This window comes from Rissa tridactyla, chromosome 8 (assembly GCF_028500815.1).
Source record: "Rissa tridactyla isolate bRisTri1 chromosome 8, bRisTri1.patW.cur.20221130, whole genome shotgun sequence".
NCBI classification, from domain to species: domain Eukaryota; kingdom Metazoa; phylum Chordata; class Aves; order Charadriiformes; family Laridae; genus Rissa; species Rissa tridactyla.
In genome coordinates this window covers 21,103,596-21,120,676 of record NC_071473.1, presented here as the reverse complement: position 1 = coordinate 21,120,676, position 17,081 = coordinate 21,103,596, and the positions used below count along the sequence as shown (strand labels likewise).

The 17,081-nt window shown below is 51.2% G+C and overlaps 1 protein-coding gene across 1 annotated transcript in view; it reads right to left on the bottom strand.

Annotated features, from left to right (window-relative positions):
* Window positions 1-8,492: 8,492 nt before the first annotated feature.
* The window catches only part of PAPPA2 (pappalysin 2), a 95,930-nt gene continuing 87,341 nt past the window's right edge, over window positions 8,493-17,081 (bottom strand). The window contains exons 21-22 of the mRNA XM_054211937.1: window positions 10,536-10,634; window positions 8,493-8,567 (exon numbers count right to left, since the gene is read on the bottom strand). Coding sequence (XP_054067912.1) covers window positions 8,493-8,567; window positions 10,536-10,634 — 174 coding nt within the window. The remainder of the gene's footprint in view (window positions 8,568-10,535; window positions 10,635-17,081) is intronic.

Here is a 17,081-nt window from a genome sequence, read left to right as displayed (position 1 = left end):
ACATGGGAGAGGGAGGATTTAGGGACTATGGCGCATGAATCCATAGGAAACCGGACTTCATTACATCTCATGGAACAACTTGATTTTTTTTTCCCCCCACTGCTAAATTGCAGGAAAATAAGTTAAAAATACACCCAATACTTTCCTTTTGCTATTTTCCATGCAGTTAAGTGCTGTGGCTGCCACCGTCTCATTGCACAATAACCCATGGCTGTGGAATGAGACGTGAGGAGGAGGAGGAGAAGAGGGGCTGCATGGCAGCGAGGCATGCAGTCGCAAGCCTGAGCTGCTATGTAAGAAGGTCTCAGCACGGCTGGCTCATCAGACGTTTGCCAGAGCAAATCTCTTTGGGGGTCATCTGGCTTGCAAGTAATGGGGGTTTGGAGAAAACCACCCCAAAAAGCAAGTGGACCTTTATAAAAGATGTGTCACCAGTTGACACAAAATGGCAGCTATTTAGGAAGTGTTTGGTAATATATGTGCATGTTGGAAGGGTTGCCGTTGGCCGGCGGTCCCTATTCATCCTCAGGTATGTACCAGCACGGATTTCTGCATTTCAGCGCATGCATGAATGATGTGGCGCTTCTGGGGCCCTCACACAAGGCACCGTGTCCCCACCTTGGTCCTGGTGGCTGCCCTGTTTCTTAATGACTGACTGTGTGGTCTTCTCGATCTGGCTAACAAAGCTTTTCAGATCCAGTGTGTTGCTGAAAAAGCCACCACCCTGCTCAACTGTATGTCAAAACCTGGGCTGCAGTGATCATGCACTGCAGTCCTAAGGGATCGCAGTCCTAAGTTCATGGTCCTAAGGGCTACGTGTCATACAAGGAGTGTAGTCAGGACCCTGAATTTTAGGAAAGCAACCCTCCAGATCTTCAAGGAGTTAGGCAATAGGACTCCTTGGGAGATGGTTCTCAGGGACAAGGGGGGAGAACAGATCTGGCAGATCTTTAAGGATGCTTTCCATAGAGCACAAGAGCTCTTGATCTCCAGGTGTAAGAAATCAAGCAAGAAAGGGAAGAGACCAGAATGGCTGAGCTGGGACCTGCTGTCAAACTAAAAGGCAAGAAGGAACTGCACAGGCAGTTCAAGCAGGATCAGGTATCCTGGGAAGAGTATAGGGACGCTGCCTGGTTATGTAGGGATGAGGTCAGGAAGGCCAAGGCACGGCTGGAGCTGACCTTGGCAAGGGATGCTAAGAATAACAAGAAGGGCTTCTACAGGTATGTCAACCAGAAAAGGAAGGTTAAAGAAAGCATATCCCCCCGCTGTGCAAGGGTGGCAAACTGATAACAACAGACAAGGAGAAGGCTGAGATTCCTAGAAACTTTTTTGCCTTGGGTTTCACTGCCAACCTCTCTCCTCACACCTCCCAAGTTGAAGGACCACAAGACAGGGACCTGCGGGACAAAGTCCCTCCCACTAAGTGAAGACAAGATTCTTGACCACCAGAGGAACCTGAACACACACAAGTCCATGTGACCTGATGAGATGCACCCCAGAGTCCTGAGGGAATTGGCTGATGTAATTGCCAAGCCATTCTCCATGATATTTGAAAAGTCATGGCAGTCAGGTGAAGTCCCTGGTGACTAGAAGAAGGGAAACATTACACCCATTTTTAAAAAGGGTAGAAAGGAGGACCCTGGGAACAACAACCTATCAGCCTCACCTCTCTGCCTGGGAAGATCATGGAACACATCCTCCTAGAATCTATGCTAAGGCACATGGAGAACAGGGAGGTGATTTGAGACAGCCAGCATGCCTTTAGTAAGGACGACTCCTGCCTGACCAACCTAGTGGCTTCCTACAATGGAGTGACTACATCGGTGGACAAGGGAAGAGCAATGGATATCATCTATCTGAACTTCCGCAAGGCCTTTGACATGGTCCCCCACAACATCCGTCTCTCTAAGTTGGAGAGATACTGATTTGATGGGTGAACCGTTCGGTGGATAAGGAACTGGATAGATGGTCGCATCCAGAGGGTAGTGATCAATGGCTCGATGTCCAGATGGAGAGGGACGACAGTGTCCCTCAGGGATCCGTACTGGCACTGGTGCTGTTTAATATCTTCATCAGTTATATAAATGGTGGGATCAAGTGCACCCTCAGCAAGATTGCAGATAACACCAAGCTGTGTCGTGTGGTCAACATGCCAGAGGGGTGGAATGTCATCCAGAGGGACCTGGACAAGCTAGAGAGGTGGGCCCATGCTAACTTCATGAAGTTCAACCAGGCCAAGTGCAAGGTCCTGCACTTGGGTTGGAATAATCCTTGTTATCAATACAGTCTGGGGGTTGATGTGATAGAGAGCAGCCCTGCGGAAAAGGACTTGGGGGTACTCGTGTATGAAAAGCTGGACTTGAGCCAACAATGTACACTCGCAGCCCAGGCAGCCAGTTGCATCCCAGGTTGCACCAAAAGCGGTGTGACCATCAGATCGAGAGAGGTGATTCTCCCCCTCTACTCTGCTCTGGTGAGACCCCACCTGGAGTACTGTGTCCAGCTCTGGAGCACTCAGCACAAGAAGGACATGGACCTGTTGGAGTGGGTCCAGAGGAGGGCCACAAGGATGATCAGAGGGCTGGAGCCCCTCTGCTGTGAGGACAGGCTGAGAGAGTTGGAGTTGTTCAGCCTGGAGAAGAGAAGGCTCCGGGGAGACCTTATAGCGGCCTTCCAGTACCTGAAGGAAAGCCGGGGAGGGGCTGTTTGCAAGGGCATGTAGCGATACGACAAGGGGCAACTAGAGCAGGGCAGGTTTATATTAGACATTAGGAAGAAGTTCTTTACAATGAGGGTGGTGAGATACTGGAACAGGTTGCCAAGAGAGGTGGTGGAGGCCCCATACCTGGAGACATTCAAGGCCAGGCTTGAAGAGGCTCTGAGCAATCTGATCTAGTTAAAGATGTCCCTGCTCACTGCAGGGGACCTTTAAAGGTCCCTTCCAACCCAACACATTCTATGATTCTATGTCCCCCTCATCTTGGGGACACAGGGGTTGGCATCTCTTGCCTTGGGGCTGGGTGTTTGGCAGAAAGGAGGGGATGGGATGGGAAAACAGCTCGTCACTTGGCTACTGCCATAGACAGCTGCCCTTTTTGATTTAAAAATGGTTGTCTGGGGCTGTGAGACCCCTTAATCTGCTGTCCTCTGTGGATGCAATCTAGCCCCAGTGGAAGTTCATGATTTGGGGACCTTTGCTCCAGAGAGGACATCTGATGTCACCAGGAGATGATGTTCCTCCTCCAGGAAGCAATGTGAGAGTCCGTGCAAAGACCAGAAGTGAAGGAGAGGCTGGTGTGGAGCAAAGGGAGGTACATGGCCATCAGAGATGTCTGGAGGAAGAGGGAGCGGGGTTTAAAGACACAACAAAGGAAACTGAAGATAATGAGGAGGGAGACTCAGGGTGAGTTGACTGTCCCCAGCAGGAGTATACCCCCTTTGGGTTTTGAGCATCTCCATCCCAGCCCTAACCCCCTGGACATGGTACAAGGGCCAGCACTGGAGGCAACCCTGCCTGCAGCCCTGCCTGCATGCCCCTGTGCATTCCCAGCTGCTGTGGCACAGGCAGCCAGAAAGACTGAGGGTTTGCTGGGGCCTCGCTTGCTTCCAGGAGCAACACAAACCCAAAGCACCTCCGTTTGTTTTGATCAGGACTGGTTGCACATGGCTGCAATGACAGCTGTGACGGGAAGGGCACCTTGGCCTCTGGTGGCAGACGCAGCTCCTTGTCCCCAGGTGCTCCCTGCTGAGCCAGCTGCCAGGGCAGCACAGGATACCCTGTGTTGGGGACTTTTCCTTCCATTTTCTCAGCCCATTGCTCCTCTCCAGGGCCCTTGACATGCTCACATCAGCCCTGCAGGAGGAAATTTGGGATTTCATTGCTTTTTGTAGCCTTGGCATTGCCCCCTGGTGTCCAGCAGTGCCCCGGACCCTGACCCACTGCAAGTGCTTGTGTTTTTCAGTCCTTTCTAATCTCTCCACTTGCTCAGCCGTGACTTACCTTCTCCATTGCTTCCAGGTGAGGCACATGATGAAGGAAAGAGAAATAGCTCCTAGCACAGCTTTGGCCTTTTCAAACCCTGCGCTGAGCTGTGAAACAGCAAAGGGGCTCCTTGAGGGACTATCTTGCCCCTGTCTGATGCGTGGAGAGGCTTGAAATGTCCCCAGAACTGGTCCATTGGAAATGCAGCCTGGATTTTGTTATCTGCCATTTGTACTTGCTTGTTCTGCTCTTGGAAACCAAGACTTTTTTCAGGGCCATTTTATTTGATCAGTTGAAACTGCCTTAAAATAGGAGGAAAAAATACCCATAAAGTATACACCAAAAAAACCCTGAACAGTGGAAAAGGTAGCAGTGGGAAGAAGAAAACCCCTGCAATCCTCTTTCCCCAAAGTCTATGAAAAGCAGTATCTCCTTCCGGTAAACCACCCTGCAAGCCCTGAGAAAGCAACCACAGGGCATGCTGGTCCTGTTGCAGATGTTGCTACCAGCTGTGGCCACCGCAGACCATCATGGCTTGGTGGCTCTGTACCCAGCACCCTGGGAGACCTGGCTGTGTGGGGGCCACTGGGAATTGGGAATAGCAACAGGGAAAGACTCCTAGGGGGAGAAGCCTCCGCTGTCCCTCCTCATGCCACTGTCACGATAGCCTTCCATCGTGGGGGTTGGTCGGACTTTCAAACCTGTCCCAGATGCTCCAGGTGCCCCGGTCTGGAGGAGATGCACAGGTATGGCTGGGGACACACAGGGCTGTGGTTGCAGCAGGCTCCACAGGACAGGCTGCTTCATTGAATGCTGCAAATACCCTTTTCCAGAGTACCAGAAACGCTGATTTGGCCAGAGCAGCTGTGGGCAGCTGTGAGGTGAAGTCCTAACCCATGAGGGTTAGGGTTAGTCCTAACCCACTCCTTGGATGTCCCCTGTCTTGGTGACACAGGATATTTGTGGATTTGGGTCTGTACACGGGAGGAGCTTCAGCTGGTATTATGGCACCAGCTTGCCCTGGTCCGTGTCATGCTTTGTGCTGGTGGTGCACTGAAGTGGAGATGGGTGGCTTGGGCTCACCACCATCCAATGGGGAAGCTGGAGATGGCTGCCCGGACACCATGGGCTGTCACCTACCTTGTGCAGGGCTTTTTGGTGTTTCCCAGTCCATATGTACAAAGGTTATCCGGTTGCTTAAAAAAAAAAAATTCCCAAAATCTTTAAGCAACTTCTTTGATTGATTGTCTTTGGTTTTAGCTCTTTTGCCAAGACGCCACTTGGCATGTCTCTCTGGCTCTGGCATGACCCACCCTCTGCTCCCTGTCCCCAGGGAGGCAGCATGTGAACACACACACACACACACACATGTTTTTCCTACCTTTAAGGTGGGTTAATTACAAAAGGTGATTGGCAATGGACCAGTTTGTGGCATAAGCAGCAGAAGACCATCTGCAAAAGTGTCCTCACAGTTGGTGGCACAGCAAAAGCCGCCTGGATGTCAGCCTTGAACAGGGAGAGCACTGGAGGGAAGGGGCGGGGGTCCCCAACCCAAAACCCAAAGGGGGTCTCCCACTGGACTGAGACGGTGCTGGGAGAACCTATAGTTTGGGGCAGAGAAAGGTGTGTGGGACCCAGGGTGCTGGAAGCAGATGAACCACCTCCCTCCCCTAGCCTGGCCCCTCCTTGGGTGAAGCAAGGAGACAAAAGAGGTAGAGGATGAGAAGATTATTTATTTTTCATAGATTTTTATAAAAAATAATTATCAAATACAAAAAAATAAAAATAGCAGCCTCCATTGTGAATAAAACCCTAAAGGGGACAAAAAATGCTCAGTGTCGCTATAGAAGAACAATATTTCGGTACGTAGAAGCTATCCATTCATGAGAAGCACAAATCTCTGTCAGCCAAGCCAGCACCTCTCCCCACCCCCGGTTCCCCTATCTATGGGGCATGGCCCCTTCCCTGTACACACTGGTAAGCAGGCATGAACCATTGCTGAGACCAGGATTTTCATGCAAAAAGGGTGAAAATTTGACATGTAAACACATAGGCATCTAGGTAACACTAATGCCAGGCAGGGAAGGGTTTGGCATTGCAAGATGCCGGAACTTGAAATTCTCCAATCTCCCTTTGCGTGTCACCCTCATCCCATGTCCCCACCATCCCCACCAGCAGGGGGGGCTGCCATGTCCCCCTCTGCTCTGTGCTGAGACCCCTGAATTTCCCCTTCCCTGCGCTGGTAGAGCAGGACAAGCTGCCCGAGTTGCACCTTCTGGGGGCATTGGGGCCAGAAAAGTCTCAAAGGGCTTTTTTTAAAAATTTCCTTCGTTTTTTGTTGGGGTTTTTTTTTGATTGAAAAAATGAATCTCTGTCCAAAAGTTGCATTTGCGTTAAAATCCCAGCTGTTGTCACCTATGCACGATGGGAACAAAAATGTCAGTGCATCCCTGATTCAAGAGGAGATGGGACCCATCATGCCCCCTGTGGATCCCTGCCTAGGCCAGGGCAGGGAGGAGGTGACCTGGGCGATGGGCGATGGGCACACTTGGGATGAGGAAAGGGCTTGGAGAAGGTCAAGGCATCCTCTGCCTGGACGCTGGTGGGATGTCCAGGTACCTCTGCCCCTACTGCTGTCCTGCAGCCAAAAATTGCGTTAGGAGATGCCTGACAAAAAGGGGAGGGGAGGTAGCTAGCGAAAGTCAAAGGATGCCTTGAAAATCCCCGGTCTGTCCACACTGTGTCACCCTCTCTCCATCGTTCTTGTGCTGGAGAAACCCTGGCTTGGAGCCTGGCTCCACTGGCACAGGCCATGTGGGAGAACGCAGCAGGGGCAGCCTTGGGTTTCTTAGTCCCAACCTGGTGGCACACCCGGGTATCCATACTCCTACTCTGTGGTTCCTTCTCTGCTCTCCTCTTTCTAACCCTTTTCTCTACCTCTTTGCAGCACAAAACCATCAGCAATAACCCCAGCTGGAGCCAGGCACCTTCCCTACTGACTGCCTCTATGGGCCTGCGTCCAAGCTGCCAAGCTGAGCTTCTGGGAATCAACTATGGGGGTCAAAGTTTCTAGCTGGGCTTCTTTGGGGCTAGAAGTGAACCTGAAGATTTTCACGAAGTGCCTACAGCAGCGAGAGATTTGTGGAAGTCAGTGACTGTATGTCTACCGTAATGGGCTCAGCCATAGAGATCATAATCAGGAAAATCTCAATGGGAAAAGATGGTGCTCAAAGTCTCCTGACGGGTTGTTCAGGTCCTGTCTTCCTGTCTCTCCTTGCATTACTGGGTCTGGTCTCCTCCGGGAACTGCTGGTAACACTGTTGAAGATCATGTTTGGAAAGGGGACATGGGGAAAGAAAGAAGGACCACCTCGTCGTCCTTCATTCAAAGCATCATACAGTTACTCTGGGTTGCCCACTATATTCCTCCTCTAGTTGGGTGTGCAGTGACCAGGGTGAGTGAGGCAGAAAGGGACCGTTGCATGTCTTTACTCCTACTGACCACGCAGCAATCCCCATGGACATGTAACCCTTCCCAGAGGCCTCTGAAATAATGGGTGACAGGCACCTGTGGTGCCCTTTGGGGCAGCAGTGCTCACCCAATCTGCTGGGCTCATCAAGATGATGCAAGGGAACAGCAGCGTTTCTTCTCAACCTCAAAATCTTGACCCTAAGCAGAGCAAGGCAAAGCACTGGCAAATCCCAAGGGCAAAACTTGGTGCCTGCAAGATGCCGAGAGCACCTTGAGGTCACAGCCTCCATGCCGCCTGCCTGGGGAGCGCTCTCCTAGTGTAGCCTGGGTGTTTGGCTTCTCTCTCTGTCCTCCATCCAGCTCCCTCTCAGAAATGAAGAGGAAATTCCCTGCTCCTCTCGCCCGGACCTGTGCTTTTCCCAATGGTTTCTACTTCACAGCAGCATAGGTGTGTGACAAAGGATATCCTTTCTCAGCTTCATCAAGAGCAAAGAAAATATAATATATATTTTTATATATATTATATATATGTGTGTGTATATATATATAATTAAGTTTAAATATTTGCAGAGAGATCACAACTACCTCAACCTTGCTAAAGAAGCCTGAACAGCAGAGGGGGGTAAATAGGTGACAAAATCCAGAGTGAAGACAGACACCCAGATGCTGGACCAGGACGAATGTCCGTGGCAGTGCCTGGGCTCTTGGCATGGAGCCCAGCCTACTGTGTGGCTGAGGCGGCGCCGGACCCCTGGTTGAGCCACTTGAGTGTGCACCAGGCCCCCGTGTCCCAGCTGGGTTCAGGAGGGAGCAGCGATTGGGAGGGAACCGCCACGCGCCTGCCCTCCTGCACCGCAGCCCGCTGGCTACTCAGTGGCCTTGACCCATGCCCTCTGTGTGCATTCACCATCCCCCTGCCCAGCTCTTCCTGATGCCTCCTGCCTCCTCAAACCCCACCATTCCCCAGTGGCCCCCATTGCTGCCCCTTTGCTCCTCTGGCGCTCGCCTGACCGAAGAGAGGCCCTTCGTGGTGCCTCTACTGGTTCTCCTCAGCCGCTGGATCACGGCATGTGCATTCGTCCTGGTCGCAGTCGGCAGCAAATGGGATCACCTGAGGGGACCAAAGGGAGATGTAAGCCTCTGCTTTGAGCTCTCTGGCCCGGCAGTACCCCAATGCCTCTGCAAGTCCTCTCCATCCCAATACAGACAGATAGACACTTTGGGCTGCACCCTGATGTTGTTGGCAGCGTGGAGACTTCCAAGCTCCATGCTTGCTGAGAAATGGGCTCTGATATGGGGTTTTCTCGGCTGAGTTTTATTCTTAGCAGTTTCCTTTTTTTTAACCTGTGTTTCAAATTTTGCAACCAAGAGTCACCTTGAGTCTTGCACCCCAAATGTCAAACCCTGGGGAGAAGTCTCCTGTGGTGGGTGTGAGCCGTTTTGCCTAGGGTTGTCAGTGGTGAGGCACCTCTAGATTTCAGTTTTACTTTGGCCCCTGTTAGAAAGTCCTCTTTGTCCATTTCTGAGCCCATGGACCTGTCCTTCAAGCTACTCCTGGGTCTTCCAGGCTCAGCAAATAATGAAGGTAGCATAGCCTTCTGCACCTCTTAGAGGAAATCCACCAAGCTCTCAGCTGCAAAGTGTGGCCTCCACACTACCCAATGTAGGAGCCAGGGTAGATGCATATAGTTCTTGTGCATTATGGATTAAGAAAACCCAGGCAGGCTGGATGCTGTACGAGCAGGAATGGTGGGGCAGGCAGTGGGTCTGTCTAGGGTCACACATAAGCTGTGCTGCTTTGAGACACCCCATGTAAGTAGAGAGGGTCATTGCACATTGCTTTCTCTACAACAACTGAATGTGGAGCAAGCTTATGTCACCTTAGCTGGTGGCAGCAGAGCAAGGTGGGAGGGCACCACCAGAGCATGTGGCTCCTGGTTGACAGTTGCCCAGCCATGGGCCGTAGGAGCTGAGGAAACTTTCCTCCAAAGGTTTTACACAAACCAGGCTCAGAGCCAGGAGTTTTCCTTACTGTAGAAGGACATTTGATTTTTCGCAGCCTGGGCCAGTGAGAGGCTGGAGCCTGTTTGGTGGTTGAACCCCATATTCCTGCATCTGCCTTAGCAGTGAAGCACTGGAGGCTTGTGCTGTGGGAGATCTGGGACCTGTGGGGGATGTGAGCTGGGGCTGGGTCTCCTGAGAGCCATGGGACTGAATTCCCCCACCTTCCACCAACCCGTCCTTTATTTTGGCCAGAGATTCAGATGTCTCAGACCTCCTGAGAGCCATGCCTTGCTCCAAGATGTCATGATATTTCTGTGGAGGTTTCACTCACCACTTGGGTGTAAAGCCTTTTCCCTCCTATCTCAACTGGATCTTCCCAGGATTTTATTTTTTCTTTTCTCTGTGTGTATATGTGTGATGAAAGGAAAAATGATTCAAGCTCCACAACAAAGACGAGAAGATCCAAATTCACATATTTTTGCAGTGAGAAATTATCGCGTGCCCTATGGTTTGTTTTGCTTTTGAATATGCTTAGGAAGGATGGGCTGTGAGTGCTGGATAGCAAGTTAGGTGGGAGGGGAGGTTGTGATGGCAGACAAAGTCTGTGCAACCCCAACACCAAGTTGCTCCCTCTACGCTGTTCCTCCCTCATTCCCTCCCCAGAAGAATTGGGAGGGAAAGACAGCCCATAGCGGATGCCAATGGACCATACCAGAACCCCCTTGAGATCGATCAGTTATCCGACAAGGTGACTTCTGGCTCACCATGGCTAGCACTACATTCTGTGGAAGTCATTTCTCTGGGACTCATTTCCCAAATCGAGAGGGAACCCCATGAACATCAGTGGGAGCTGGGCTGAGCTTTCAGTCCTGCTGGCCTGGTTCCAAACCCCACTGTAATCAGTGGGATGAGGTCTATCAGCTTCAGCTGGCTTTGGTTTAAAATCATGGGTTTGTTTTCTGTTTGTGGGAGAATTGCATTGCAGGCTTGGTTCCACAGCCAGCAAAGCCAAAGAGCACAGCTAGCAGTCACCACTTAATCCTAAATCCTGGCCAATGCCACAGAAGATGCTCACCTTCCTGGAGGACAGTGTGGAGGAGCAGCAGTCACCCCCATCATACTGGCAGTATGCCCGGTTGTTGATGGTGTCACACCAGCCATCTGCTTGGAAAGGCTAGGAATGGAAATGAGTTGTTGCTGAAAGGGTTAGTCAAAAGCAGGAAGGTTCCCCCCAAAAGCAGAGATCCTGGGCCCTCAGCTAGGCCCATGTACACCTCTGATGAGGTTCAAGGTCCAGTTCCATCCTACAAGACCACCTCTTCAAAGCCAAAGGGCACCAGAAGACTGGTATCCCAGATGATGTGTATGGAGGAGTGGGTGCTTGGAAGGCCACAGCTGTAGCTCGAGGATCAGGGAATTGTGTCAGGAAGGGAGAATGCAAATCCGCATTGCTAGAGAGGGTCCCAACCTGAATGTCACAAGTCCCAGTCCCCATCCCACTCAGTGCTTCTCCACGGAGCCCAGTGCCACCCAACTAGGAGTGAGTTCACCACCTCGTCTGCTCACCCATCTTCTCATACCACTCTCACATGTCTCCACTGTAATCCAGCTCTCTGCATGTTCAAAGCTGGGGAAGGGTTCTGTAAGAAGCTGATCCAACTCTTCTGTCCAACACCCCTCCTCCCAAAGAGCTTGCCTCTGAAGTTGAGCTTGGTGACCTGGCTTGGGCAGCTAAATGCAGAGAGGCTGTTACAAGGATCGATAGAGCATCCTGCTAGAGGATCAGCCTCAGCAAGGCAGGTGCTTTATCTTCCTTGGACTACGAGAAAGATTCAGCAAGGTCAGGAGTCTCCCAGAAGTACTTACACTCAAGCCAAGCCAAGCATTGGCAAGCACTGGTTGCAAGGATTATTGCCTGTTACAGAATACTCTTTGTCTGGCTCTGACCCCAAGGAACATGTCTCCAAATTCCTCCAGACTCTCCACTGGATTCTCTAGCCCTGTCCACAGCACATGGCTCCACCAAACCTTGCCAGGTTGAACTACAAGGCTACTTGTCTGATGGCCAGCTGGGACAAACAGAAGGGCTCTTCATTAAGCACTAGCTCCCTGCAGGCAAAATCCAACTCTGGATTGAGCAGAGAGGGCACCAGCCTACTGATTACCAGAAATATTGTCAATGTGACCACATTCCAGCTTCAGTCTTGCCCATCTTCCTCCTCACTTGTCTTATTCATGGCCCAAATCCCACCCTCTGTAAGGAAATTGAGTGGTGGGGGGTTTTGCATTGCCAAAATTATGGTGGCTCCTCTTTGCAATGCACAGCGCAGTGCCCTTTGCTGCACCTTCGTGTCTGCCTGGTCAACTGGGAACTTGCAGAGCCCAGATTGTCTTGGTGCAGCTCAGACAGATGGTCCGTCACTAACAAGCCTTCTTTACTTTCAGCTCAAATGTGGAAAGAGAAAGCTATCGCAGCAGAATAGCTATCTCTCCAGAAATGTTAAATGGCACAAGCAGCCATTCAGAAATCCATTATATTGTTGTTTGGTTACATGAGCCATCTGATCAGAGAAGATAAACAAGCAACTGGGGCTGAGAAGCAGCCAACTGGGGCTTAGACGCAGTGCTGTGTGACTGGTGCAACCAAACAACATGCATGTGAAGCATTTGCAATGAACTGTCAGGAACAATCTGCAGCCGAGGTTTATTTATCACAGATACACATCAGCACTGCCAAGTAACAACCAAATGCGCTAACAGAACAGAGAGACTGTTCTTTAACTAAGTGATTAGTAATGAAATGTTTCTCCCACCTCTCACCAGACTCTGTGATGGTAGCTACTGGCCCAGCAACCATGGCCAGCCTCCAGGAGGACTGCTGTCATCAGAAAGGGCTCTTGGCGAAGACCTGGTCACCACTTTGGTCATGGAAGCAGCCAACTCCTTTCACTGGATCTGGTGGTCCCAAATGACAACTGGGCTTCAGAAAACACCCAGACCCAGCCTTTGATGGACAGTAACCTGCAGCACCCCTAAACCGAATGACAGCCTGCTGAAAAATGTCACTGCACCACAATAGCCCTGCATCCTCTGTGCCAAAGCCAACATGTGGGACTGGTGATAATGCCAGTAATTCACTTGAAAAAGCTGTGCCAAAACCAGTGAACTGATGTGGTTTTGTCATCGTGACTCACAAGGAACAGAAATGGGCTCAACGCAGGTTAATGTCACTTTAGAAAGCAGCAGCAGGGATTATGGCAAACCATCGAGTCTGTCTGTGCTGTCAGTACCACAGTCCCTGGGCCAAATCCAGGCAGCTACAGAGAGATTGCATTTGCCTGGAAGATCTCGCAAGAGAAGAAGATAGAGCACACATTCCTACATCTGCGAAATTGAGGCACAGACAGGTTAGGTAGCTCACTCAAAAGCAAGAAGGGATTTGGCTCCCATTATTGCTGTTGCAAGCCACATCCAGAGGAGACCAGGGTGGAATTTCACCAAGGCAATAGGGTTAACACTTCTCTTCCATTGAAAAGCGTCAGTGGGTCTTAAATGATGGTGATCAAAGAAGGTCTCCACGCCATGAAGCAACTTTGAGTATTGAGAGGGCCAGGGCAGGGATGCAGGCAGGGGACCGGCCGGGGCTGCTGGCAGGGAGGAGACCTTCTGGGTGTGATTTGCTTTTGCAGACTTCCATGTGGTGGAGTTTTTCCTTGAGCTTTGCTCCATATGTCATGACTCACTGGCAAAACAACACCCGTTGCTTCGGTAGTTTCCATACAATTATGGGGGGGTTTGCCCATCCTGCCTGCACGGGTCTGAAATGATTTCCAGATATTGTGTGCAAGGTGGGGGGAGGACAGCGATGGGGACAGTATGGGGAAGGAGAGGCTCTCAGTTCCTCTCTACACCTATTAGGGCTAATTGCCCCCTGCTCTCAACCTGCCGGAGCTTGTACCCCACCCTAAACAAATACAGGCTCCTATGGCAACACTTGTTGGGGAAACTTAACAACTCATGCTCCAAATTACATTGGAAAAACGTATGAGGGGAAAATAAAAAATGACTAATTGGGCTCGAGGTTCAAGAGACCCAGACGCAGGGTTCAGGGACTGCTGTCCCTGCTCCTCGCCCAGTGCTTGGAGAGCACAGTGACTCCCATTGCTTTGCCTTGTCAACTATCTCCAGCTGGTTTCATCTTTGCAAGCAGAAAGAGCAAAGTAAGGTCCTGGTGGGTCACCCCTGAGGGCACAGGCACCCTCGTGCTTGCATCAGTCTCATTTTGGTCTTGCAAGAATCACAGCAAGGGAAGACATGGGCAACACAATGTACAAAGAGCAGGTGACATGAGAGAGGAAAACCTGTCCAGACTCTGTTCAGCCCATGCTTGAGCCATGTGGCTCTACAGAAAGCAATGACAGCAGTGGGAGAAGGCAGGTTTGCCCATGTCGGTGACTTGTAAGAAACACCCGACGATGTTTTAAGATGCTGGCAGGGAAAGAGAGATCACCCCAATGCACAACCGTGCCACGCGAAGGCAATGGCTGTGATCCAGGGAAATGGCCAGCTGGGTTTCAGTCACCAGAATATGCATCCTCCAGCACAGGGGAAAAAAGGGTTCAAATGGCTCAGATGAAAACTGAAAAAAAAATGAATAAGATTATTGCTGCAACCGGTCGATGCCACGTTAAGTGATAGGGAGCTGCTCGGCTAGGCAGCATGCCACCGAGGCACCTAGCGAGCCGGGCTGTGTCAGCGAATCTCCCCGCTCGCGCCATCCGTCTTCCTTGTTTATTCAGACAGGAGCTTCTGCCGGGCGTGTGTCAGCACGTGGAGGTGCAGCATCTGGCACCACCAGGCCCGAGCCCTCTGCTGCTGGCGTAAAAATAGTACCGCGAATCAAGTGCTTGGCAATTTCAATAGGCTAAAAAAACACACGCTCTCGAAGCTGTGAATAGGCATGAATAAAAGAGAAAAAAATTAAGTTTAAAAAAAGAGGGAAAAATATTGCAGGCAAAGGAGGGATGTGAGAAAGGACTGGTTAGATCCTGCTGCATCCAGGACAGAAGCATCTCAGAGGGCTCAGCGGTGACATTTCTCTTGAGGCTGCCAGGAGATGCTGTGCAGGGAGCAGCGTCTGCACACAGCGTTTTTCCACAATCTCTGCAGAGTCCCCAGGGCTGGGGCTGACCTGCCTGGCTTCCTCCCTGGAGCTGGTGTCCTGCCCACCACGGGGGAGGCATGCAGGGTCCAGTCACTTTTCTTCAAATCCACTTTATATGTAGGTTGATTCACTGTGAAAGAGTGTGAAAGGGGGCAACAGAGCGAGGGAAAGATGAAACACGAAGAATAAATCACAGATGCCATCAGTATCATACATATTTTGCTGCTGCGTCATAGACACTTGATGAACATTATTTCCCAGGAATGCAGGTTTTGGTCTGGTCGAGCAGACCTGAGGGCCCAGTACCTTGCTTTTGGCAATGACGCGTTCCAGATGCTTCAGAGGAAGGTGGAAAAAAGGAAAAAAAAATAAAAATCAGTGTGCACCTGGCCAATTGTGTAACCGAAGAGCTGAAAGGATCTCCTGCGCTGCCACTGGGATGGAAAGTGCTTGTGATTTCAATCTGCTTGTAGCTAGAGAAAGCCCAGATCCCAGTTTCAGAGGATCAAGTCCAGCCTTAGTAAGCAAAATGTTTCCTCCAGCCTTCAGGAGGCTGTGCAGGTCCTGGGATTTGCAACTGTGCTGATCCCATCCAAGGAGGGTGCATAGTTTGCCGTCATGCTGCTTCTAAGACAGTGTGGATTTTGCTGTCCTTTCATCCTTCCCTTTGGGCAGTGACCTCAGACCCTTTGCATGCTGAGAGGACCATGTGCAACCCTGCAGCTGAGGGAGTGCAGGTTTTTTCGTCCTCAACTGTCACCCTCAAAGCAGCCCCAGAAGAACAGGGGAACCATCATTTCAGCAGGGGAGACAGGCAGGCACCAGCCCTGGAAAAGCTGCTGTGCTGTCAGACCCACGCGTCGTGCATCGGCTTCACCACTGTTAACACTGCTCTTGCGACGGATGAGTCATTAGTGATGGAAAGATCAGTTGAGGGAGACAGCATGGCACAGAGATAGGCACAGGGCTGGGTGACAAACCTTTGCTGGAGAAACGTCTCCCCTCACTGTGCACATGGTCTTCCAGGAGCCACCACCTTGCGAGGCCTTCAAGAGCAAAACCCTAAAGGCATCAGCGTGTGCTGAACACTAGAAATGAGAAAGCAGCAGTAGCCAGGGCCAGGTTCTCACTAGCACAGCTGGAAACCCCTGCCCATTCGGCAGCAGAGGGATGTCAGCCCAAACCAGGGCTCACAGAACTGCATGACATGTACCTTGGGCTGCCCCAGGGCTGGAGACCGCTGCAGCTTCAGGGGTCTGAGACTTGCAAGAGAAGTCACGTCCCAGGCACAAGCCACTGCACATGGCAGGGGGGAGCAGGCAGTGGTGCGTGGGGAAAAGAAAGCACAAATTGGCTGCAGCCACCCTTGGCCAGGCATAGGCAGAGGGCAGCTTCTCACCATCAGATGCCTTTCCTTCCTTCCCACCTCAGTCACTAGCCAAGATGTTTCAGAAAGCTCTAGGAGGTCCCTGGGAAGACTTGAAGAGTACCCAAAGCCTTGTCAAAACTCTGGTTCACTTAAAGCCCCTAAACATCCACCACCCCAGCTTGGGTGCCTGGAAATTCCCCCTCCCATCCCTGTCCACATCCCTCCAACATTGCTCCAAACCACTGTTTCCCTACAGAAAACCGGGACCGGTGTCAGTCCCTTCAGCCGCAGACGTGGCAGGAGCTAGTTAAAGCGATGCTGTAGCACAGTGTCCCCACACTCACGCTGGTGAGGCAGAGAGCCCGGCCATTCTTGGCTCCCCCTGCTTGCCCAGGGAAGTTGACTGGGAATGCAGACTGTGGGAGGAAACGACAATGTTCATTGTTTGGATTAAATATTTTTCTTGGCCTTCTCTCTGTTGCAGCGTGTCTTTTATTTTATTATTTTTTTTCTTCCCCCCCTCAACACCCCAAGCACATTTTCTTTCCCTCTCTCCTTCCTGAGACTCTCCAGCGCGCAAGAAGGAAATCAGTTCTAAAAAACACAGAGAGAGACAGAGAAGGAACAGGGGTGGCTTCTGCTCAAAAAGCTTTTTGGGATGCCTTGCTGCCCAGAGCCATTCCTAGCAGCAAGCAAACGCTACCTGGCCCGTGGCAGCAAGGGAGGCAGGGTGAGCATTTGCTCAGAGGAAGACAGCACTCAAAATTTGGCAAGGGGCACCTGGGACCAGGTGGCCTGAAGAAAAGAGAAACAGATTCCTACAAACCCAGCACTTCATCCACCATTTTAACGTCTCTTAGTTTGTGTCCCATGAGCTGTTTCTGTGCTCCTTTTGAACCATGGTGGCTGTCCCCTGGAGCCACATGCCTGCAGGATGGCTTGCTAGGAGACATCATGGACTTGCCCCATCACCTCATGGCTAGAAATGGAGAAATGCCAGTTGTTTCTGAGCTTGATGGTGTCCCTGAGACACTTGCTTGTCAGCTCAGCGTGCAGAGTGCTTTCATCACTTATCAGGTCTTCAGGAA